Source organism: Salarias fasciatus, chromosome 14 (assembly GCF_902148845.1).
Source record: "Salarias fasciatus chromosome 14, fSalaFa1.1, whole genome shotgun sequence".
NCBI classification, from domain to species: Eukaryota; Metazoa; Chordata; class Actinopteri; order Blenniiformes; family Blenniidae; genus Salarias; species Salarias fasciatus.
The window spans coordinates 2,617,202-2,640,916 of record NC_043758.1 but is presented as its reverse complement, the minus strand read 5'-3'; the positions used below and the strand labels follow the sequence as shown (position 1 = coordinate 2,640,916).

Sequence of the window (23,715 nt, the reverse complement as noted above, 5' to 3'; positions counted from 1 at the left end):
AAACAAACAAACAAACAAACAACCCAAATGGAATGAAACTTTTTTCTATTGTTGAAGACTTTTTTAAAGAAAAAGAAGAATATTTTAGAAGTGAAACAGATGGCTTGTTTTTTGGCTGCTGAACCACAAAACTGCTCTGACCTCTGACCTCTCACCCCGCCCTATCTGCACCTGCAGCCACTGTTACTGTAATTCCACTGTAATCTGACTTCTGTATGGCTGTAATCTATATTCCCACGGTAATATGATTTTATTCTGGCTGTAGTCTGACTTTATTATGATTGTTATCTCAGCCGCAGTATCTCACTGTAATATGACATTTTTCTGATAGAAGTCTGATTTTGTTAGGATTGTAATCTGATTTTTTACTGTACTCTGACTGTAGTCTGACTGTAAACTGACTGTAACTGACTGAAATATGATTTATTCTGCCTTTAATCACACTGCAATCAGACAGTAATCTGGTTTTGACTGTAAACAGACTGTGTTCTGACTGTAATATGGCTGTACTTTGACCGCAAGCTGACTGTATTATGGCTGTAGCCTGACTGTATCTTGACTATAATCTGACTGTAATCTCGATTTGGTCTGACGGTATCTTGACTGTAATCTGCCTGTATCTTGACTGTAATCCAACTGTATGTTGATGGTGATCTGCCTTTAGTCTCACTGTATCTTGATCATGATATGACGGTATCTTGACTGTAATCTGGCTTTATTCTGACAGTATCTTGACCGTGATATGACTGTGTCTTGACTGTATCTTCACTCTAATCCGCCTGTATCTTGATGGTAATTTGCCTTTAATCTGACTGTATCTTGACTGTAACCTGGTTTTATTCTGACTGTATCTGGACTGTAATCCAACTGTATGTTGATGGTAATCTGCCTTTAGTCTGACAGTATCTTGACCATGACATGACTGTGTCTTGACTGTAACCTGGTTTTAATCTGACTGTATCTTGACTGTAATCTGACTTTATTCTGACTGTGTCATGACTGGGATTTGACTGTCATCTTACTGTATTGTGACATCACACATTCCCAAAAGAAAATCATTTTAAAAATGCCTCTCCTTCATGTAGGAACAGTAAAGCTTGAGCCCACGTGATGGACTCAGACCGGGGCTCCAGTGCAGGTGAAGGAGGTGCAGAGGAGGGTGGTACAGTCAAGAGATGAAGCGTGAATGGCCATGTGAAGGTCATGGAATGAGCCTGAAGGTCTTGTGAAGGTTGTGTGATGTGCTCTGGAGGTCATGTGGCAGTGTGTTTGTGGTCTAACAGCTGAAGTCTGAAAATGTTATTTTTTGCAGATGATTGATTCTTTTGAATTGAAGTGTTTCACCTTGTCAACGTCCGACTGAAGAGACTCTGTGTGTCGTCGAGAAAAGATGAAACCAAGTGCACTTCCTCACTGTCTCAGAGTTCAAGCAGATCTTCACCTGAGCTTCTCACTCAGACAGATTCTCTCACATGTCGCACAGACTGACAGCGTCCCACAATGCATTGCTCCAGGAGACAGCGGCGTCTCCTTCAGCACAAGCTTAACCTGATCCACAGAGTACTCTTCGTGATGCTGGTGTATAACTACAGAATGAAGCAGGTCTTGTTCAAATGAAGAACTGGCACTTTTACATGTGTAGAGAAGAGACGTGTCCTCGTCGGGTGTCTGGGACTCATGTCCTAATAGGTGTTTGGGACATGTGTCCTCATCGGGTGTACGGAACATGTTTCTGCACTGGGTGTCTGGGTCTCGTGTCCTCATCAGGTGTCTGGGACACATGTCCTGAGCGGGTATTAGGTGCACATGTCCTCAGTGGGTTTTTGGTACATGGGTCCTCATCGGGTGTGTGGAAAGCGTGTCCGCAGTGGGTGTTGGGGCATGTGTCCTCAGTGGGTGTCCAGGTCTTGTGTCCTCATCAGGTGTCTGGGAAATGTCTCCAGTGGGTGTTTGGTACATGTGTCTTCAGCAGTGTTTGGAACACATGTCTTCAGCGGGTGTTTGGGACACATGTCCACAGTGGGCTTGTGGTACATGTGTCCTCATTAGGTGTGTGGGACATGTGTCCCACGCACCCGGTGAGGACACGTCAAGAGGTTTATTGTATTTGCACTGAGAGCCTTTGGACTGTGTATTTTTTAATAAATGTGTACGAGATAAAAAGTTATTGTGTGCTGCTCTTCCTGAGATGTGAAGATGAATAAAGTTTGTTTTGAACTACACTGTGGTGGTTTGTGTCTTTGTCTCAGGGACGTGACTTTAAGACATGTTCAGCTTCAAACTACAGCTTGGGTTAATCTGGAGGACTAAACCCGCAGTTGTTTTGCCCCTGTGCCCGGGGCTCGGGTTCAGGTTTGAGTCTGGGTTCAGGTCTGGGTTCAGCTCCGGATCTGGGTTCTGGTCTGGGCAGTCTTCCAGGCTGATATAATGTGTCTCCACAAAACATCTTTAGTTAACTGACAACAACGTCACACAATAAAGGTTCTCAAACTCCTGCTTCACGTTCAGCTCACTCTCTGAGTGACAGATAAAGTAGTGATGGGAAACTCGGCTCCTTCGACAGAATCAGGGCTTTCTGACTTGTTATCAACATGAACTGGGTGTCTGAGTCAATTCGGTCATTTGAGTCAAAGAAATCATGTTTAATCAGATGCGCAGAAGCAGTCAGCAACCCTGTATAGTTAGAATTATGTCAGTTTTATATGATGGTAATCTTTCCATATTATTTGCACACCCACAGGCAAAAATGTAAATGGAAGTCCTTTGATATAGCGTATTACATCTGTAGATTCCGCTTCGGAGCTGTTAAGGTGGTACACCACAGTAAAGGTCTCCCAGCAGCCCAAACCTACAGCAGCGCCACTAGAAAACGGTCAGAGGGACCTAAACCAGCTCCAAGTGAAAACTCACACCAACATAACACTACATCCTGCTACATTCCAAAAAATACCACACATCCACCCGAATAACCCCCCTACACACGCAATGCGTCGCAACAAATTTAGAGGAGAACCAGAATAACATCAGCTAAAAAAACTAAAAGCAAGACCAAGTGAGATGGGTTTTTTTTTTTTTTGTTTTTTTTTTTATTTCGGCGCGGCGCGGGCAGCTAAACTGGCAGTGAGTGACGTGAAGGACCTCCTCCTCCACACAGCAGCAGTAATGGCGGACTACGACAGCTACGATGAGCGGGACCGGGCCTACGGCAGCTTCGGCAGCAGCAGAGGGTGAGCGTGCTCCCGGGCAGCGGCTCCTCCGCGCCCGGCCTCCACAACGTCCCGCCGGAGCGGCGAGCCGGTTCCCGCCGCGGCCGGGCCTCGACCCGGCTCGTGCTTTGAGAAACGGCCCTCCGGCGGTGCGGGAGGGCCGGCCACAGCGCCGAGGAAACACCGAGGGCTCTCGAGCTCCGAGGCTAGCAGCTAGCAGGGAGCTAGCCGTATGCAGACAGCCACACACCCGCAACATGTGGCGCCGATGGGCCCGGAGTTCCACCGGTTCGGTGAGCCACCGGTACGTGGCTCCACCGGTTTGTGGCAACACCGGTTCGGCGCTGCACCGGTTTGGATGTCCACTAGCTGGAGCACCACGGCCCGATGCGCCACCGGGCCGGAGCGCCACCGGACCGAAGCTCCACTGGGCTGGGGCTCCACGGGCCGGGGCTGCACTGGGCCGGAGGTCCATGGGAGGCCGCGGCCGGTGCAGGCGGGTGCGGGGATGCGGCTGCAGAGCTGCGGGGCTCCAGCTGCAGCCGCCCGCATGGCTGCAGCAGCATGAGGCTGCAGGTGGACCGTGCCGGTCCGGGGCTGGTTCTCCACCTTGTGGCGGGTTTTATGTGTTTTCGGGTCGCAGCGTGATGAATGAAAGAGTTCCTGTAGAGGTGCAGCACACGGCCGGGGAGCTGGTTTATGGACGTTTGAGGCTGTTTTTTAATTCTGGGCGCAGAGCTGCACTCAGCTGATGGTCAGTTCCCTTAACAACACCACGAAGTGCACGAGACTGCAGCCTCCTGCGTCACACTGAAGGTGTGTGTGCGCACGTGTGTGTGTGTGTGTGTGTGTGTTTTCAGTAGTTTTTGTGCAACTCGCTGTTCTCTAACAAGCACCTCAACGGAAACATTCTCAGCAGCTGTTTGATCCACGGATGGATCAATAAATGTCCTGGTTTGACGAGAATGGACGTTCATGCAGTCCTCATCCTGCTGCTCACATTTTGACTCCATGAGACCAAAAACTCACCGAACAAATTAAAACTAAACTAGCAACAGTTCCTCACCATCGAAGGCCTCAGACAAGGTGTCCTCGGGCGGCCAAGTCCGCTGAGCCCGGAGTGTGTCCGAGGGAATAGTCCTCTGTCCACGTCCCTCAGTGATGAGCAGAGCGGCGAGGAACAGGATGAGAGAGGCTCCAGGCGCCTGGTCAGACCACTGGACAGGGTTTCCATCTGCGCGCTCAACAAGCCTGTCGTGGTGGAGCTATTAGAGGGGCTGAGAACCATCCTTTGCTTTATGAATGGTGACGAGCCAGTAGCTCCTGGAGAACATCAATTCTTTGAGCTCCTGCATGAACGACACAGGCCTCAGTTCATTTTCATGGACCACAATGCACCAGCAGCATGCAGGAGGCGACATCAGGGCCTGCTGGAGATGGGGAGGCTCAAATGGAGAGACCTGGACTTTCTCTAGACCTGAATGTCACAGAAGAGCTCTGGGATGAGCTGGTTACTCTGTACCAGAACCTCCACGAGCCGAGCGCCGCCCTTCAGGCCTCAGTCCGCTCCTCCGCAGCAGGAGACGTCTTTTTCCAGCTGGAAACGTGGACGTGTTGAGTTGTGCTCTGCCCTCCACTGCTGTTGGCTTCTGGTTCTGTTAATTGTTTTAGGAGAGGAAACCACCATGGATTCTTCTACAGAACCGGAGCAGAAACTTTTCTATAATTTTCATCCAATTCCCCTGAAAGACAAATGGCTTTCTGGGATGTCTGTCTCTGGTGTTGTCATTAGCTTTTCTACATCTTTGGTCTTATCTTTTATTAGAAAGAAGAGATGAAACTTTATTTAAAATTGATTTTTAAAACTTATTTAAATATCAGTGGACACACTGAAAGCTCCCATGGAGAGAATTTCTTCATGTGACAAGGTGGAAGGGAGTCAGGCGTCTCCGTGTCCGTCCCTGCAGGCCCCGTGGCGGCAGTGGTCCCGGAGGTCCCAGGAAGCAGAAGGAGTTGCCGTCAGAACCTCCGTTCACAGCGTACGTCGGGAATCTGCCCTTCAACACGGTTCAGGGCGACATCGACATCATCTTCAAAGAGCTCAACATCCGCAGCGTCCGATTGGTCCGAGACAAAGAGACAGACAAGTTCAAAGGTCAGGGCTTCCCTTCTGTCTCTGCGACGAGGCTTCCTGTCTCTTCCAGCAGGTGGCGCTCTGATGTCCCGTGTCTGTGTTGCAGGTTTCTGTTACGTGGAGTTCGAGGATCTGGAGTCTCTAAAGGAAGCTCTGACGTATGACGGCGCTGTGAGTGTCTCTCACACACACACACACACACTTGCCCCTCGGCCGTATGACGACACACTCCCACTGACATGAACTCTGACCCCCGCAGCTTCTGGGCGATAGGTCACTGAGGGTTGACATCGCAGAGGGACGAAAGCAAGACCGAGGAGGCACCGGCTTCAGCTTCAGGAAAGATGAAGGCAGAGGTAGGACGGAGCGGGACGCCGGGGACCGCAGAGCGGAGCGGAGACATGAATCCCTCGATGACCTGAAGGACACGCAGGGGACGGCTGTCCTCGCTGTCCTCCCGGCGTCACCCGTCCTCATTCGTCCTCAGTCGTCCTCATTCGTCCTCATTCGTCCTCAGTCGTCCTTGCCCGTCCTCATTCGTGCTCTCCTGTCCTCACCCGTCCTCACCTTGTCGTCACCTTATTCTCACCTTGTCTTTTGGGCTCTTTCTATCTGATCGCTCTCTAACACTCTGGGAACACAAGAAGGACCCTTCCTCCTAAGCCCCGCCCCTTTTCCTCCTTACTGCTATGAGGTCACTGGCTGTTGACCTTTGATCTCCAGACCGTGCCTCTTTCTAACGCCTCCTCTGATTGGCTGATGGACAACTAACAAGCTCCGCCTCTGCAGTGCTGCTCTCCCAGCTCCTTCCGCCGCCTCCTTTCCCCGCCGCTAAACGCCCCACTGCCACTCCTGTCCTCTGCAGGACGAGGAGGTCCCCGAGGAGGAGGAGGACGCGACTCCAGGGAAGACTTCAGCGAGCAGTATGGAGGAGGTGCGGTCTGAGAGCCGCGGCCAATCAGAGCGCTGCTGGCTGAGCTGCGGCCAATCAGAGGCCTGCAGAACAAGACAGTGGGAGATGATTGGCGGGTTGAGTCAGAGCTCAGGAAAGGTGGTTCAAGAGAACATCATTGGTTCACCTGATCTGAGTTGAACTCCAGTCTAGCCCCGCCCCCTTGAACTATAGCTCACCTGAACTCAAGTCTAGCCCCACCCCCTTGAACCATAGCTCACCTGAACTCAAGTCTAGCCCCGCCCCCTTGAACTATAGCTCACCTGAACTCCAGTCTAGCCCCGCCCCCTTGAACTATAGCTCACCTGAACTCCAGTCTAGCCCCCCCCCTTGAACTATAGCCCACCTGAACTCGAGTCTGGCCCCGCCCCCTTGAACCATAGCCCAGCTGAACTCCGGTCTGGCCCCGCCCCCTTGAGTCATAGCCCACCTGAATTCCAGTCTGGCCCCGCCCCCTTGAACCACAGCTCACCTGAACTCCAGTCTAGCCCCGCCCCCTTGAACTATAGCTCACCTGAACTCCAGTCTAGCCCCGCCCCCTTGAACTCTAGCCTGGCCCCGCCCCTTTAACCATAGCCCACCTGTCCCTCACCTGTCCACCTGTCCGTATCTGCAGGTTTCAGGGATGACGACTACATGGGGGGGCGGAATCGAGGCGGCGGCGGTCGCCCCGGCGAGAGACGGGTTGGAGGACCAGGAGCAGGAGGCGGCATGGGGGGCCGCTTCAGAGACGGGAACCCCCGCGGAGGATCGACAGACTTCAAGGAGCCGTCTGAAGGTCAGTGAACTGAGGAACAGCAGAACCTCAGGGGGACATCTGGAGGACAGCTGCCGGACAAACCGCCGCCTCCTCAGTACAGTGTTGAAGCTGTGTGTGTTTGTGTTTTTGTTTTTGTGTGTGTGTGTGTGTGTGTGTGTGTCCCTGCAGCGGAGCGTGCACAGCGGCCCAGACTGCAGCTGAAGCCCCGCACCGTCTCCGAGCCGCTCAACCAGGTGGCCAACCCCAACTCCGCCATCTTCGGCGGGGCCAAACCGCGAGAGGAGGTGATCACCCGGGACAAACCCTAGAGACTGCCGGCTGGGGCTGGGGAGGGGGGCGGAGCCACAGCTTTCACCACATCGGGATGCCGCATACCCGCATCACACACACACTGACACACACACACACTTACACCTACACACACACACACGTGGGCGCCGCCCTCCTCCTCTTCGCCGCTCCTCCTCGTTTCCTCCTCTCCTGTCCTCCACTTCCTCCTCCTCTCTTGTTGATTTTGAGCAGAATATTTATTCTCAGTGAAGCTAAACACGGATCAATAATAAACCTGTAAACACACTCAGCTGCTCGTCGATGCATGGCCCCGCCCCTTTGTCATGTAGCCCCGCCTCTTTCTGTGCTGGGTCCAAGGTCACCCGCCAGTTACTCTTGTTCTTGTTTTTGAAACCCCGCCCCCCCCCCTTACCCCCCCTTCCGTGTTAATTTGTTGCCGTGGCGACTCGCCGATCGGTTGGCGCCGCTCGCCGTCCTGAGTGGGCGGTGCTTATCGGGACGGACAGGCCCCGCCCCCTCAGGCGCGCTCCGTCGTCAGTCGTCGGGATCGGGGACTTTGTGAGGAGATACGTGGGGAAAAGGGAAACGGATGCGTCTGGGAGGGGCGTGGCCTGCAGTTACCGGCTCTCCTGATTGGCTCGAGAATCAACGTTTCTTTCTGTGCTTTACTTCCTGCTCCTTCATCCTCTTTGCTTTTCCCAGTCGAACTTTCTTCTCATTTCCTTGGAATGATCCATTTCAGTATCGAGAAAACTAAACCTCTGCACGAGAAGGAAACGCTTTCCACACTTTCTTTATTTTCCCGTTAAATCTTTTAACGATTCAAGTTTACAGCGTGCTCGCCTGAAGGCGCTTTTCCAGAGTTTAGCCAAACAGCTGAAGGGAGAAAGAACCGATCAGCGGGAAACAGAAGATTTGTTTTGGTTCCACAGTGAGGACGGGCCGGAACACGGAACGCCGTGATCCCAACCGCCACGCAGGTCTAGAGCAGAGCTGAATGTTCCTCCCTGAAGGTGGCGCTAGCAGCGTTCCCACCCTGACGGAAGTTCATTATGAAACGTCACCCTTCCCACCTGGAGGTGGCGCTAATGCAGTAGAGAAGTTCAGTACAGAAGTCTGTCTCTCGGTGGACGACTGCGGGGAGCCTTGTGTGTGGCGTTGGTTTGTGAACAGGTTGCCTGTGTGAAGGAAAGTGAATGACGGCGTCTCTCTTCTTGTCCTCCACCTCTGCCTCCTCCCGTCTCCCTAAGACCTCGGACCAGAAGGCGGCGCGAGCTCGCGGCGTCGCCCCCGCGGAGGACGAGCGTTGAGGGGGGCGCTTGAAGTTTGGGGGGTCCGGGCGAGCCACGTTTGATTTGAGCGCCGCAGGCGGACCGGCTCCAGGTCCGGGTCCCGGTTTTCAGGATCAGGTCTGTGGCGGGTCGGGCGCTTTTCGCTCTGCGTCGCTTTCACACCTACGTGTTTGTCTTTTCTTTTGTTTTTCTTTTTTTCCTTTTGTCTCATGTTTCTTAATGAGCTTCAGATGAAAGCGTCTCTTTTAAAGTTTCTTTCTTCCACTTGTTTATGGCAATAAAAGTGTGGTGATGGATTCAGGCGGTCCACTTCAAGTCAAAGAATAAAGATGAACGCTCGTTCTGCTCGGCCTCCGTTTGTCTTCGTTTCTCAGCCTGCAACTAAAAACAACCATTTCCTGTTTCTGTGTAAAAAGGTGTTTTTCTACATTAAAACGGTATTTAAAGGGTTGAAACATCAGAGTCCTGTTTGTTTACCACGTGTGTGTGTGTGTGCATCAGGAGGTGGACAGCTGTGTGTGTGTCGGTGTGTGTACATCAGAGTTGGACAGGTGTGTGTGTGTGTGTGTGTGTGTGCATCAAAGAGGTGGACAGGTGTGTGTGTGTTTGTGTGCGTGTGCATATCAGGGAGGTGAACAGGTGTGTTTGTGTGTGTGTGTGCGCACATCAGGGAGGTGAACAGGTGTGTGTGTGTGTGTGTACATCATAGAGTTGGACAGGTGTGCGTGCGGGTGCATCAAGGAGGTGGACAGGTGTGTGTGTGTACATCAAGGAGGTGGACAGGTGTGTGTGTGCACATCAGGGAGGTGAACAGGTGTGTGTGTGTGTGTGCACATCAGGGAGGTGAACAGGTGTGTGTGTGTGTGTGTGTGTACATCAAGGAGGTGGACAGGTGTGTGTTTGTGTGTGTGTGTGTACATCAAGGAGGTGGACAGGTGTGTGTGTGCACATCAGGGAGGTGAACAGGTGTGTGTGTGTGTGTGTGTGTGTGTGTGTGTGCGTGCGCACATCAGGGAGGTGAACAGGTGTGTGTGTGTGTGTGTGTATACATCAAGGAGGTGGACAGGTGTGTGTGTGTGTGTGCGCACATCAGGGAGGTGAACAGGTGTGTGTGTGTGTGTGTGTGTGTGTGTGTGTGTGTGTGTATACATCAAGGAGGTGGACAGGTGTATGTGTGTGTGTGGGGGGGGGTGACCCTTAGTGTGACCTCTGACCTCAGAGTATTTCAACAGGATAAAAGAAAGTTGAACTGATGCACAAAAATACACAAAGTGTGTGTTTGTGTAGTAGGCGTGTATTACTGTGTGTGTAGTTTGTGTGTTTTAGTGCGTGTGCGCGTGCGGGCGCATGCATGTTTATTGTCGGTGTGTCTTACGGTGTGCGCGCGGCCGCCAGTCTTCCTGGTTGTTCCTCTCTCGTTACTTCCTGTGTGTCTGTCTGACCGGCCTGTCCTCGTCGGGCTGGTTATAGTTCAACTTTAACCTGGAGGTTAACCAGCTGTCACTAACTAGTCGTGTCAGTTCGGTCGCCGCTAACCGGAGCTGCTGTCATTCACCAGGTAGGACGACTCGTTTAGTCCTTTACCGCGCCGGTTAGTCGTTGGTTAAGCCGTGAACTAAGTTACGTCAAGTCGATTAAACTGTTCCCGCGGATGTTCCCTCTTTTGGTTTAGGTTACTTTAGTTCGTGTTCGTGCTTAAACTTCACTAACTAGCCTGTTGCTAGCCTAGCTCGTAGCTAGTAGCTACGTCCGGGAGTTTCCGGACGTCGTCCGCATTTCGTTGAATTTAAAATTTACCAGCTCGTGTTTCGATCGATAAGCTCCGATCACCGTTCGATCAGGGTCAGTCGATCAGAGGAGAATTCGGTCTACCATTCGGCTCAGAGTTCTGATCAGAACCAGCCTGTTCAAAGGAAATACAAACTTGTGTGAAGTTGAGCTGGAGTCATCTGCAGCCTGTCTGTCGTTTCCAACAACAGAACAACTTCATCTAAAGCTATATTTCCCTTAATCCTTCTCCACTGTCTGTAAGGGACTTTAAAGTCAATCTTCACAGCCTGTGAAACTTTATCATTGCGTCACAGAGATAATTAGGTCAAAGTGATGAAAATATGGAAGTTTTTTTTTCTGGCGTTTGACCAGAACTGCTGACTGAACTCTGTCAATAATCTACTTTCACTTTTAGTTACTTTGCAGTCACATGTAACCACAGTAAAGGAACTAAAAGATACATAATGGCAAAACAAATTCACTTCAGACACCCAGATCCTGGTTCCAGCTGAACCTCCTCTTCTTCACACCTGGAGAACATCTGTGAACTCCCCTGTTCTCCTCCTCACACCTGGAGAACATCTGTGAACTCCCCTGTTCTCCTCCTCACACCTGGAGAACATCTGTGAACTCCCCTGTTCTCCTCCTCACACCTGGAGAACATCTGTGAACTCCCCTGTTCTCCTCCTCACATCTGGAGAACATCTGTGAACTCCCCTGTTCTCCTCCTCACACCTGGAGAACATCTGTGAACTCCCCTGTTCTCCTCCTCACACCTGGAGAACATCTGTGAACTCCCCTGTTCTCCTCTTCATGCAGTGAACAGCTCAGTGAAGCGCTGGATGTTCTTGATACGTTCTCCACCAGTCAACCATCTCCAGCATGATTTTTTATTATTATTTTAGAATATAATGAAATATACTAATATGTTATTATTTTAGAAGGTAGAAACATTAGTTGACAGGTAACGAGTTCACAGCCTGTACTGCCAACTGTTGTCGATCCTGACAAGTGGAACCATAGAGCAGGTCATCAACCCAGGCTTTTCAAATCTCCATCAGTGTGGGTTCACATAAAAAGGGGCCGCTCCGTTCCCGGTCTGGAAAGACTCTGAGGCCCGTTTCCACGGCAACGATTTCAAGGAAAAGCCCAAAACTTTCGTTGTGCTTTAGGGTCTGTTTATACAATAACGGAGCTCAGAGTCACTGAAAAGACTCGGCTTGTGCTCCATCGCTGTGGAAACAGGTCAAAATGGATCCTGAAACAGAACCCTGTGGGACTCCATATTTAACCTTGATCCGGGCTGAAGAATCATCGTTAACATTAACAAAGTGGAACCTGTCTGTTCAATATGATTGAAACCAGTTTAATGCTGAACCTTTAAAACCAACAGTATATTCTAGTCTCTGTAGTAGAATATCATGATCAGCAGTGTGGAATGCAGCACTGAGATCTAACAGGACCAGAACAGAGACCAGAACAGAGACCAGTCCTCTATCTGAGGCTGTGAGGAGATCATTAGTGACTTTTACCAGAGCTGTCTCTGTGCTGTGATGAGCTCTGAAACCTGATTGAAAAGACTCAAATAGGTCATTGTTATATAAATGGTCGCAAAGCTGACTTCAACAGCTTTCTCTAGGATTTTAGAAATAAAGGGAAGATTGGATATTGGTCTGTAACTTGTTAGAACACCTGGATCACCTGGAAATGTGGACGAGAGGGTTCTCATCCAAAGAGCATGAGATTTAGGGTGGAGCAGCCACTGCAGGCGGTCAGGACGGTGTCTAAAAACGATTGAACTGGGGAATAACGATGTTTAGAAATCACTGATGGAGTTAAGAAGCACTGACAGAGGTGTACTGTTTTTCAAAGTACCATAAAACTCAGTGTAGACCAGAGGTGCCCACACGTTCTCGGCTTGTGAGCTACTTATAACATGACCAAGTCAAAAGGGTGTACCTGCAATAACAATGCAAAAGATATAGTTTTTTTTAAAATTCAATATTATAATTATTTATTTAATAAATTATTAAATCCGTTTGGATTTAATAATCTTCATGTGGGAAAAGGCTGACTCTCATAAATAGGTAGAACCGAAAAATGCAGTCAGGGAGGTGGCACAACCGGCTCCAGTGAAGCAAAGTCTTGAAAGCGTCTGTCGGACTCCGACTGACAGTTCTCAGTCTGCTTTGTGTACCGTGCACTGTCAAGTTGCTCACACATTTTTATCCTGCATCTCTGGCTCTGACGCAACATTCTTGAAGTTTGACAAATCACGGCGCTGTCGTTTTGAGAGCAGATGTTGCATCTTTGGTGTGAAAGCATTAACTGAGCTGATCATATTGAGTATCACATATCACAGTTCTGTCTTTTCCTTGCAACTCTAAATGGGGATCATTCAACATGCTTGTCAGATCGGTTAAAAAAGCCACACGGGGCAGCCGCTGGTCATCGTTTAGATGGCTGCACTCTGCATGTTGAGCTTTGAGTAAAAACTCCTTAATCTCCGGACAGAGCTCTCCAAATCTTTGCAGGAATTTCGTTTGACTAAGCCATCTCACTCCGGTGTGTAGCAACAACTCAGAGTGGTCGTAGTTGGTGTTCTCCAGATGTGCTCGGAACAGCCGTCTTTGAAGAGATCAGACGCGAATACAACAGGCGATCTTCGCTGCCACATCCATAATCTCTTTCATGTTGATCATTTTAGCGCAGAACGCCTTGTTGATGTGTTATGCAGTTGAAATTGCGGAAGGGAAAGCACCATCTTCCCTACACTTGGTAATGAGTCCAATCGAGCAGCCAACCATCGCGGGGGCTCCGTCTGTGGTGATGGACAGAAGTTTGCATATCGGGAGCTGGGTTTTCTCAATGAAGCTTTTGAAAAACTGGAAGATGTCCTCTCCTCGTGTGTCCTCTTTCATGGGCAATACTGTCAACAGCTCCCAGTAAAGACCATCCGAATAAAATTGCACAATTGGGTTGTGTCAGTCACATCTGTTGACTTGTCTAATTGCAACAAGAAACACTCGCAGTCTGCAACATCCTTCCAGAGTTGCTGGAGTGCTGTGTCGCTGTATTCCTTGATAGCTGGAGAGCTTTGATTGAAGACAATAGTTCCAATTTTAAGTCCTGAAACAAGGAATCAGCTGGTTCAACAAATACCTCTTTCAGCGTCTCTCTGTCTTGGAAAGATTTCTTATGTTTAACAGTAATGTAACTTAAGGTTGTGCGATATGACGATATAAGATCGTTAAGGATTATAACGTCGGGACGATCTCATAAATCAGAAAGATCGTTAAATCGTCTATAGGGCACGTTCTCCTCCCCGTTTTTTTTCACCTATATGTAATGATGTTACCTGAAAGCTTCAGATAATATCAACTAAATATTCCCTCTAGTGCAGTTATCCACATACATAATAGATACATGCAGAGCAACATTAACGATGATTTAAAAAAAAAAAAAAAAAAACACAGCCACAGCCAGAGCTGCGTTCAAGTTGACTCGGGGACACAAAGGCAGCTAACAGCGAGCGGAGCGCTGTGGAGCTTCTCTGACTGGAGCTGCTGCTGGGTGGAGGCTGTGTCAGGCAGAGCTGGTTTACGGCAGCAGTACGGGATCTACAAGAGATCAGTCGCCATAGAAACACCCCAACAAGCTGGAGGGAGAGACGCTGAAGCTATCACTGATGCTAATGCTAGCTAGTGAGCTACCGCTAGCAGTTCACAAGCTAGCATGAGGGATTTTATATACAACAAATCACACACGTGAAAAGACGCTTAGTGAACATTTCATCAACTTAACAGCTGAAACGAACCTTTAGTCTGAGAACTAGTGGAACGTCTTTGATTTAATGGGATTCTGAGGGGCTGTATTTCAATGGAGACAGAGCCCTCTAGTGGTCATATAGCGCAACTATATCCCATTAAAGCTAGGGTCGGCGATCTTGGAAAACTAGCATGTATTTGAATGTAGCATCTCCCCAAGGCTCCGCCCAGCTCCCACCCCATTGGAGGAGCTCCCGTTAGGAGCGAACGCGCTGGACGCGGAAGCGCCGCACGCACGGAGTTTGTGATCACCTCCAATGTTATGAACCGTTCTGACTGCCCGCACACAACGCGCATAGGAGCGCAGCGCGCCGCTCCGCTTCCTTCTATTTTTTTGATTGGTTCCTGAAGAGCGGTCGGAGTTTTTACTGTCCTTTGGCCGCTGCAGTTGTCAGATTTTTTCCGCACCTTTTTCCGTCCACATAATGTATTGACTTCTCCCAGGGGGCAGGGAGCACTTCACTCAGCATGACTAAAAGTGCTTTTGGACAACATCGTCTACCCTAACTTTAAAACTGTGCTAAAAAGCTATTTGATGTGTTTAGTTTTTTGTTACAAAAGTGTACTTTATTGTTCATTATCTTTTACCTCATTTTTAAAGGAGATAAAAGCTTAGATCTCTGAACAAAAAATTGTTCTCAAGCAGCTGTATTATTCACTCAGGTTATAGATATTAAAGTTAAATTGTTTTTGTTCTAAATTATTGTCCTTTAAGAGGTAACCAGTTAAGTTTGCATTTTTATTGACCCTTTTTAATAATCTATTTGGTGTGTTTAGTTTTTGTGTTGCAAAAGTGCACTCTATTGCTGTTCATGACTTTTTATGTTTGTGTTCATTGCACATTTTGATTAGAAAAAAACTGTACTATTTAAATTAAACCCAGTTTCTTTGGCTTAAATTGTCTTTTTTTTTCTTTTAGGGTTTTACATGTTTAAATACATTTTATATGTTTTATATGTTTAACATTGGGGAGAAAAATGGTCAAACTTGCAAATTAGTCTAGAAAAATCAATATAAAAAAAGAATCGTGATAAAATCGTGATCGTGGTATTGATTTTAAAAAATTGTGATATGACATTTTTGCCATATCGCCCACCCCTAACGTAACTCGCCGGAATGAAGCCTCGGCGGCTGCCTTTGTGGTCAGATGAGAATAAACCACAACTGGGATTTTACTTCGTTCACCTTTCTCTTTCTCGGCTCTCTTTTTGGTGAAAAGTCAGTCTCATAGTTTTTATGAACAGTCCCAAATCTTTGGAATCGCCATGGCGCGCTGACATACGAGGCAAACGCACTTTAAATATGACATAGTGAAGAAAAAGTCCACCTCCCATTCCGTATGGAAGTGGTAGGTTTCAGGCTGCTTGCTGGGTCCAGCTACGGCACTCGTACCCTTCTTAAATTTAGTTTTGATAAACTGGGGGCTAGCTATGCAACGCTATCGCTAGAGAAGTTGGCGTGGTTTCGCACTCATGCGTATGGCGACACCCCGAATATCAAAAAGTGAGCAGACGTCGGACTGGCCGACCTGTACGTCAGACACAAGACAAACGTGGGATTGATGATGGACTATCATTCATCCTCTACTCTTTGATGCCATGCGATCGACCCACACTCCCTTTGATGTATTGGGCGCCCCTGGTGTAGACTAATGGACATTCTAAATTCAAAATAGAGTTTTTAAGTTCTCTCTTTGCAGGCTGGTACCAAATGATCCACCGAATGGTTCTGGTCCGTTTCCTGTATTGATAACCTCTAAAACACTCAGGACTTATGTTAGGTTTGCGTTGTAGAGTGAAAATGGTTCTTATGTTCTTCTAGATTGATCTTATTTAATCTGCTTTGTTTATTATGTGTTATTAAGGACACGGAATGCAGCTGTGTCTATTTCCTGTAATTCTTCATAGATGGAGCATTGAAAATGCTGAGCACACCTCCACACACCCGTATCATTTCGTCAGGAGAACATCTGGACCACGGCCACACATCGCTGGAAAAAATTGACGTTGTGATTGTGTCTGCGACATGAACAAATTCAGCATTTCACCAGATGACTTGAACAGAAAGCGCCTGATGTTCTGCTGCCTCCTGATGGACGACGGACCTGCACTGATACCTCCTCCTTTCTGTGAACGCTGCTAGTCTGGCTCCCGTCTGTGCTCCGGTTCTCTCTTAGTGCTTGCTTTTATTGTGCTGAGACCTGAGAACAAACTGGATGAACCTTTGGAGCTTTATTTTAGCTTTAAATGTGAACAGCAATGGCTGTTTTAAGATTCACTGGGATTTAACTTAAGAGAAAACGATTGATATTATTTATTTTAATTTTTGTGTTTGTTAAAACTTTGTTTTAAGATTGTGCCTTTTTGTAAGACTCTGCATTTAAGTAATGTTAATAAATGCTGACAATAACACAACATAGTCATAATTTGAAAATTACTGTCAACTTTTAAAATGTATTTATTTTCACATAAACACTTCTCTAGCAGTCCAACCACCAGGCTTAGCAAGTCTTCTGGGGGAAACCCTGAAAACCCGATCACAAACAGATCAATCAGGAGGCAGAAGCACAGAAATCGACTCCGTGGAGCAAAAACGAGGCGCAGAGGTTTCTTCTGGTGTCCGGCGAGCAGATCCAGTAGAGTGAGACTCCACTGGACGGAGCGAGACGGAACTGCACAGTGCTAGATTGAGCAAGACGGAGCGACAGCTGATGTCACTTTGAGTTTCGGGTCGCCTTGCTGTGACGGCTCCACCCGCACTGAGCTGGGACTCGGTAGTTATGGGAGACGACTGGAACTGAGTGGAGGCGAGGCGAGCAGACGAGTCGCAGGTGGTGTCCCGGTCGCAGCACCTGGTGGGGATTGGGTTGCAGTTGGTCAGACACTCGCATGGCGCCGGTCCTTCCTGGCGACAGAACCACATGTGTTCTCCTTGCTGGCTCTTTCCTGTGGGGTCCCACAGGGCTTACTTTCAGAGCCACTGCTTTTTTTCTCTGTACGCCGACGATACCCAGATGTTTGTCCCGTCAGGACAGAGCGAGGCCCTCGAACCGACACCTCAGACAGGATGTCTTGGCGATATTAAGGCCTGGGTGATGCTGATTGAACTTTTTAAGTTTGAATGAGAAAAAGACGGAGGCGATGGTGTTTAGTGCCAGTAGCTCCTGCTCGGTGCTTCAGGTCAGCTCCATGTTCACTCCTTGACCTTTAACCCAGCTAGAGACTGCTTCTGTGTTGGTGTCAGCGTTTTATTGTGATTACTGTTTTTATTGTTTTACTGCTTGCACCTGATGTGCAGCACTCTGTCTCAGCGGCGGTTGCTTTTCAAGTGGATGAAGTTGGGTTGACAGTGTTCCGGATACAGTGTTTTCCGGGTGTTTCCACACCGGGACAGTCCGGGGATTCGGGCTTGATTTGGGGCCGGATGCTGAAAATGGTTTGGTTTGCTTTTACACTGCAGCACTCTGAGATGGAACAACGTGACGCAGCGCGGCACAAAGTCCGATCGCAATGAGGCGGTGCCCGATGGAGATAATTTTGTGTCTTTATTATTCAATCAATCAAAACAGGTTTTGCAAACAAAAGAGAGAGTTGAGACCGAAAAACATAAAGTTGCAATCAAAAAATAAAGTTCAATCAAATAGAATAGATCTGAGAACAAAATTATCTAAGTGGCAACCCCACCAAATTTTTTGACATCAAAACAGAAAAAAAGTTTTGGTTTTGAATTAAAAAGTTTTGCTTGCGAATCTGACTGAACCCAGTGGGCGGGGCCAACACTGGTGGAAGAGAGAAGAGCTCCTATTGGTCGCTTTGACCTCGCTCCTCCACCGCCTGTCTCCGCGCTGCTGCTGCTGCTTCCGCATTCGGTAAAGGCCAGAACACATTACAGGATTATTGCAATTATCCACGCCCGAGCCATGGGCCGAATTCTGTCCTGGTTTTCTCCTCCCGATTGAAGCCGCCAAAGGTCTGATTTACAGGAGGAGTATGTAAATGAGTTCGGGTCCGATCTTCCTGTAGTGTGCGGTGTGTTCCGAGAGGTTTTTTTTTTTCCAGTCGGAGCCGCTCGGGAGGCATTGGAAGCCGAGATCGTAGATAATGAACATGTTTAATATTTCCGATCGCAAATCCTGTGGTGTGCGGTGCCCCGCTAGACGACGACCTGTCCACGCCCTCAGAATAAAGCTCCCTGACTGGCTGAACAGCTCAGTTTTACCGAGGTGTTGGAAAAAAAAATCCCCTCTCAGCTGTCAGAGCTGGAGACGTGAATATATGTCTGTGAAATATATTCACTATATGACAGTGAAACAGAAAAGCCAGAGCTCCTCAACTCAGTAGTGCAGAAAATGAGTGGTTATTCCTCCATAACTGTTTCGCTCCTGGATGAACTGGATTTCATTCAGACCCAAACTCTGGTTCATTCCTCTGCATCTCACCAGTCCTGCAATAGTCCCAATGTTTGAATTCATCTCCATCAATAACCATCACGGAAGAATAGGAAATATTGGAAAAACAACTTTCTGAGGACTTGGACGTATAATGAAACTTTTTCCTAATCAATGCTAAACACGATTTATCCTGGTCTAAACCACTCACTCTGGGGACAACAAATGATTTAAGCTATTTGGTGATTTTTTAAAAAAAGTAGCTTGTTTGTCACAGATTGCTATAACTTATTTCTATACTGTTCCTCTCTGGAGTGGGACCTAAAAAAAAAAAATAAATAAACACACATGAATAAGCTAAATAATTATCAAATACGGGCGTTAATTATAAGAAAATCATGGCAAACTATGCATGTTCCCCTCGTCTGTACTGTACCATTTCAACTTTCTGACAGTTAACACTCCGTGCTGCGCCCGGGGGAAAGGGGGGGGGGGGGGGGGGGGGGGTGCTCTGAAAGAACGAAGCCGATATGAATGAATGACCTGAGGGAATGAGCTCTTTGCCTATTATTAATAGTGGAGATTAATGTAAACATAGGACTGAAGGAAAACCGCTCAAAGTTTGACTCCGCGAGATTTTGAAGAGCGAGGAGCCGATTCTCCGATGAAGAATCTACTAGTGTGTTCCACAGGATTCCACACGCTAGAAGATCTGGTGCGATCTGTCCTCTGTCCTCTGTTGTCTTCCAGTGTGTCTCTGAATCGGGGAAGATTGAAAAAAGCCTGTAATGTGTTCTGGCCTTTACCGAATGCGGAAGCAGCCAGCAGCAGCACGGAGACAGGCGGTGGAGGAGCGAGGTCAAAGCGACCAATAGGAGCTCTTCTCTCTTCCACAAGTGTTGGCCCCGCCCACTGGGTTCAGTCAGATTCGCAAGCAAAACTTTGGGATTTGTAACCAAAACTTTTGAATTTGCAAGCAAAACTTTTTAATTCAAAACCAAAGTTTTTTTCTGTTTTGATGTCGAAAAAAATGTTGGTGGGGTTGCCACTTAAATAGTTTTGTTCTCAGATCTATTCTATTTGATTGAACTTTTATTTTTTGATTGCAATTTTATGTTTTTTGGTCTCAACTCTCTTTTTTGTTTGCAAAACCTTTTTTGATCGATTGAATAATAAAGACACAAAGTTATCTCCATAGTGCCCGGGTTGTCCGGGGCTGTTAGCTTCGCCGGCGGCGGCGAGCCTTTCGTACTCGGCGCCGTCTCTGCCTGCTGGACGGCGGAGGGCAGATCGAGTGCAAAACTTGGAAGGATCCAATCTATCAACGTCGATCGATCACGCTCCATACGTCTATGGAGTGACTCATCATTTCATCATCCGGCCATATTCACTACCCAGAATGCACTGCGCGCTTAGTCACGTCTTCTCCCTCCACCGCCGCGCCAGCTCTTTATTTTCAGCGGTCTTCTCTTGTCCTTGCTCTTTCTTCAGTGCGACTTGCTGCTCGTGGGGGGGCGTGGCCTCACACTGGGCAGGGAGGCCTGTGATTGGCTGGCAGCTGCGCATGCCCGCCGCGCCGGGTTGGGATCAGACGGGAACACGTTCAGTTCGTTGGCGGAGCCGGCAGCGTGACTGCTGGGCACCGTGTCCCGGAGAAAACGATGGAAAAATCCATCTTCACTCCCGAACAAAGATAAAAACATTTAAACCGCTACGTTGAACAAAGTCGAGAAGTTCCTGGAATCTGACCTTTTGACCTCTCTGTCACCTGCAGCTCCACCTCCTGAAATGTTCAAACATCCCATGAAATCGTTCAAGCCTGGATTTTAATGCACCGACGAAACTCCTCCCTCTGAGAACGAGACCAAGGTAAGAACCTGTGTGGGGACCTTTTTCCGGTCCTAAGTAGGAGAAACAGTGTTTTCTTGACCATGTTGTTGTTACTGAAAAAAGTTAAAGTGCAAAAACATTTCTTTAGGGTTAGGCTTTGTTGTGGTGTGGGTTAGGGTTAGGGTAAGGGTCAGGGTTAGGGGCTAGACATGAATGGGAGTCAATGGACGGTCCCCACAAGGATAGAAATACAAGACTGTGCGTGTGTGTGTGTGTGTGTGTGTGTGTGTGTGTGTGTGTGTGTGTGTGTGTGTGTGTGTTGCAGACATGTTTGCGTCCTGCTGCCAGTGGCTCTGTTTGGACTCGGACGTCTCTCAGTCGGACCCGGAGGACAGACGTCCTCAGTCTTACACCAACTCGGCCTTCAGCAGCCAGCCGTCGCCCCCGGAACCCACCTGCAAGGCCTGCGGGGGGCGCTTCGACACACGCGCCAGGAAGGTGAGTCGTGCACGAGTGCGCACACACACGCACACGCACACACACACACACACACACACACACACACACACACACACACTCTGACGTCCTCAGTGAAACGTGTCCCTGTCCTCCAGCACCTGTGTGTGGACTGTAAGAAGAACTACTGCGGCCAATGCTCCGCCCACCAAGAACCCCGGCCCCGCCTCTGCCACACCTGCCAGCGTTTCTATGGCAACCTGCTGGAGAGGGCGGAGCTTATGAAGCTGAAGGTGAAGGAGCTGCGAGACTACCTCCACCTGCACGAGATCTCCACGCACCTGTGCAGAGAGAAGGTGAGGACTCAGCCGTCTGTCTCGCCCTCTCTCGTCCTCACCCGTCTCTCTGTCTCTCTGTCTCTCGTCCTCACCCGTCTCTCTGTCTCACCTGTCTCACGTGTCTCTCTTCCTGGTCTGTCTCCTCCGTCCGTCTGTCCTGCAGGAGGAGCTGGTGGAGCTCATCCTCAGTCAGCAGTCCTCTCCATCCAGTAGCTCCGCCCCCGAGATGTCCTCCATGTCGTCTCCCGACTACACCCCCTCCTTCCCCGACGCCCCCCCCACCTTCACCCCCCCCACAGAGCAGCCCGAAGCCCCGCCCACACAGCCACCCGAAGCTCCGCCCACAGAGCCCGAGGAGCAGGACCCGGACGAGGACCAGGACGGGGACCAGGAGGAGGAGGAGGACCAGGTGAGGACAGAACGCGGAGGCGGCTGAGCGGACGCCTCGGCGGGGTTCTGACCGTCCCGTCCCGTGTCCCTCAGATGTGGGACGGCGAGGAGGCGGCGCCGAGCGGCCGCCGGGCGTCCCTGTCCGACCTGAGCTGCGAGGACGACATCGAGGCGCTGAGCGTCCGGCAGCTGAAGGAGATCCTGGCCCGGAACTTCGTGGACTACAAGGGCTGCTGCGAGAAGTGGGAGCTGATGGAGCGAGTGACCCGGCTGTACCGGGACCAGCAGAACCTGCAGAACCTGCACAACCAGCACACCCAGCAGAGTGAGTCCCCCGGGCCCCGGTCCACTCAGGGGACACGCCGCCGTCCGCAGAGCTCAGAGACACTGCGCCACGCACGTCCTCACCTGTCCTCGGCGTGGACGAGCTGAGTCCCTCCTGTGTTTGTGTCCCTGCAGACGGACCGCCGTCCGCGACGTCTCCGGAGGACAACCTGTGTAAGATCTGCATGGACTGTCCCATCGACTGCGTCCTCCTGGAGTGTGGTCACATGATCACCTGCACCAAGTGCGGCAAGAGGATGAACGAGTGTCCCATCTGCCGTCAGTACGTCATCAGAGCGGTCCACGTCTTCAGGTCCTGATGCTGCAGCAGGTAACGGAGGCGGAGACAGACGGAGACACAGAGACGGACAAAACCGAGGTTTGACTTTCTGTTCAACTTTTTCTTCCTGGTGTTTCAGAAACTTATTCTGCAGAAATCCGTCGGACGGTTTGGGTCTCAGCCGACTGATCTCAGCCGGAGCCAGCGTTTCCACGGCAACAAGTCCTCCTGAACAGACCCCTCTGCAGAGGTCCACCAGGTGGCACTGCGTCTTCCATGAGACATAAACTCTCCCCTCAAACGCACCGCGATGCCTTCAAAGCCCCCCAAGTCGGTTCCAACCTGCACCGAGTCCCCGTTTCCATGGCAGCAGGAGGCGTCCCAACCCCAGGACCTGGAGGACGCTTTCCTGCCTGATTCAGAGCTCTTCATCACCACTCTCACTGTCCAGGTTTAAAACCAGCTTCAGTTCATTCCAGAGCTCAGTGCCTGAATCCAGATCCATCATCCATCCAAGACTCCACTAATTCCAGAGCGAGAAGCCAGAAGACAAAGTCCACCCTGCTGACCTCTGCTGACCTCCAGGTCATCCTTTGTGCAGTGCGAACATTCTTTCCCACAATTCATTGTTTGATTCCAGTTTGAGTGTTGAAACCCTCCAGCTCTGTGTGTGTGTGTGTGTGTGTGTGTGTGTGTGTGTGTGTGTGTGTGTGTGTGTGTGTGTGTGTGCGTGTGCGTGTGCGTGTGCGTGTGCGTGTGCGTGTGCGTGTGCGTGTGCGCGTGCGCGTGCGCGCGTTTTGATTGTGGCTCCTCATTTTTCCTTGTTTGTCCTTAACTCACTGTTGAAATTTTTGTTTTGGTGAAATTATTGTTTGATTTTGGTGAACATTAAGGGAGGGGATTCCTCTTCCAGTCGGGAGGCTCTGGTGGTTTCCTCTTCCTGTGGTGGGACGGGGGGGATTGACCGAGGAACAAACTTAACAGATGAAGCGTTGAAGCTCATCTGTTTCAGCTGCTTTTGGTTGACTTTCTTCTTTCTAACACTTTGAAGTTTTACTGGAATCTGTTCTATAAAATAGTTTTTTTTTTTAAAAAAAGAAGATGCTTAGTTTTCTGAGTGTATTTTGAATAATTTTGTAATAAAACTGATTTTCTCTCACCGCCCCGTCTCACATTTTTCTCCCTCAGGTTATAAATACAAACTAAATGTCTTAAATGAGCCGTTTGTTCAGCTTGCAAATCATTCTACTTGAGCCCAATTACAAGGCTTTAATCTCAGGGAATCACACAAAGTATGAAAAAAAATGGATGAAACTGTTCCAAGTAAAATCACAAAAAACATTTTGTAAGTGAAAAATTGTGAATGAAAGTTGTTTCAGTCGCATCGGGAAAGACGGCTGTGCTGCAGCTCTCCACTGGGGGCGCTGTTTCAACAGCCGGCACTTCCTGGAGAAGGTGAGACGTTAAATTCACAGAGA

The 23,715-nt window shown here is 49.2% G+C and overlaps 2 protein-coding genes across 3 annotated transcripts; both read left to right on the top strand.

Annotated features, from left to right (window-relative positions):
* The first annotated feature begins 3,133 nt into the window (after window positions 1–3,133).
* Window positions 3,134–9,086, top strand: eif4h (eukaryotic translation initiation factor 4h). 2 transcript variants are annotated; one of them, XM_030108299.1, is made up of 8 exons: window positions 3,134–3,227; window positions 5,174–5,361; window positions 5,447–5,511; window positions 5,600–5,696; window positions 6,206–6,274; window positions 6,909–7,070; window positions 7,221–7,336; window positions 8,594–9,086. In XM_030108299.1, the coding sequence occupies exons 1-8, from the start codon at window positions 3,163–3,165 to the stop codon at window positions 8,651–8,653; spliced, it is 822 nt and encodes a 273-aa protein (XP_029964159.1). In that variant the 5' UTR covers window positions 3,134–3,162; the 3' UTR covers window positions 8,654–9,086. The 2 variants fall into 2 exon arrangements, with proteins under 2 accessions (XP_029964159.1, XP_029964160.1); XM_030108300.1 differs by lacking the exon at window positions 6,206–6,274.
* A 948-nt stretch (window positions 9,087–10,034) lies between these two features.
* Window positions 10,035–23,322, top strand: rffl (ring finger and FYVE-like domain containing E3 ubiquitin protein ligase). The gene is made up of 8 exons (XM_030108293.1): window positions 10,035–10,193; window positions 20,394–20,488; window positions 20,775–20,947; window positions 21,064–21,261; window positions 21,407–21,652; window positions 21,727–21,958; window positions 22,093–22,288; window positions 22,377–23,322. Exons 3-7 carry the CDS (start codon window positions 20,777–20,779, stop codon window positions 22,275–22,277), a joined length of 1,032 nt encoding a protein of 343 aa, XP_029964153.1. The 5' UTR covers window positions 10,035–10,193; window positions 20,394–20,488; window positions 20,775–20,776; the 3' UTR covers window positions 22,278–22,288; window positions 22,377–23,322.
* Window positions 23,323–23,715: the final 393 nt, after the last annotated feature.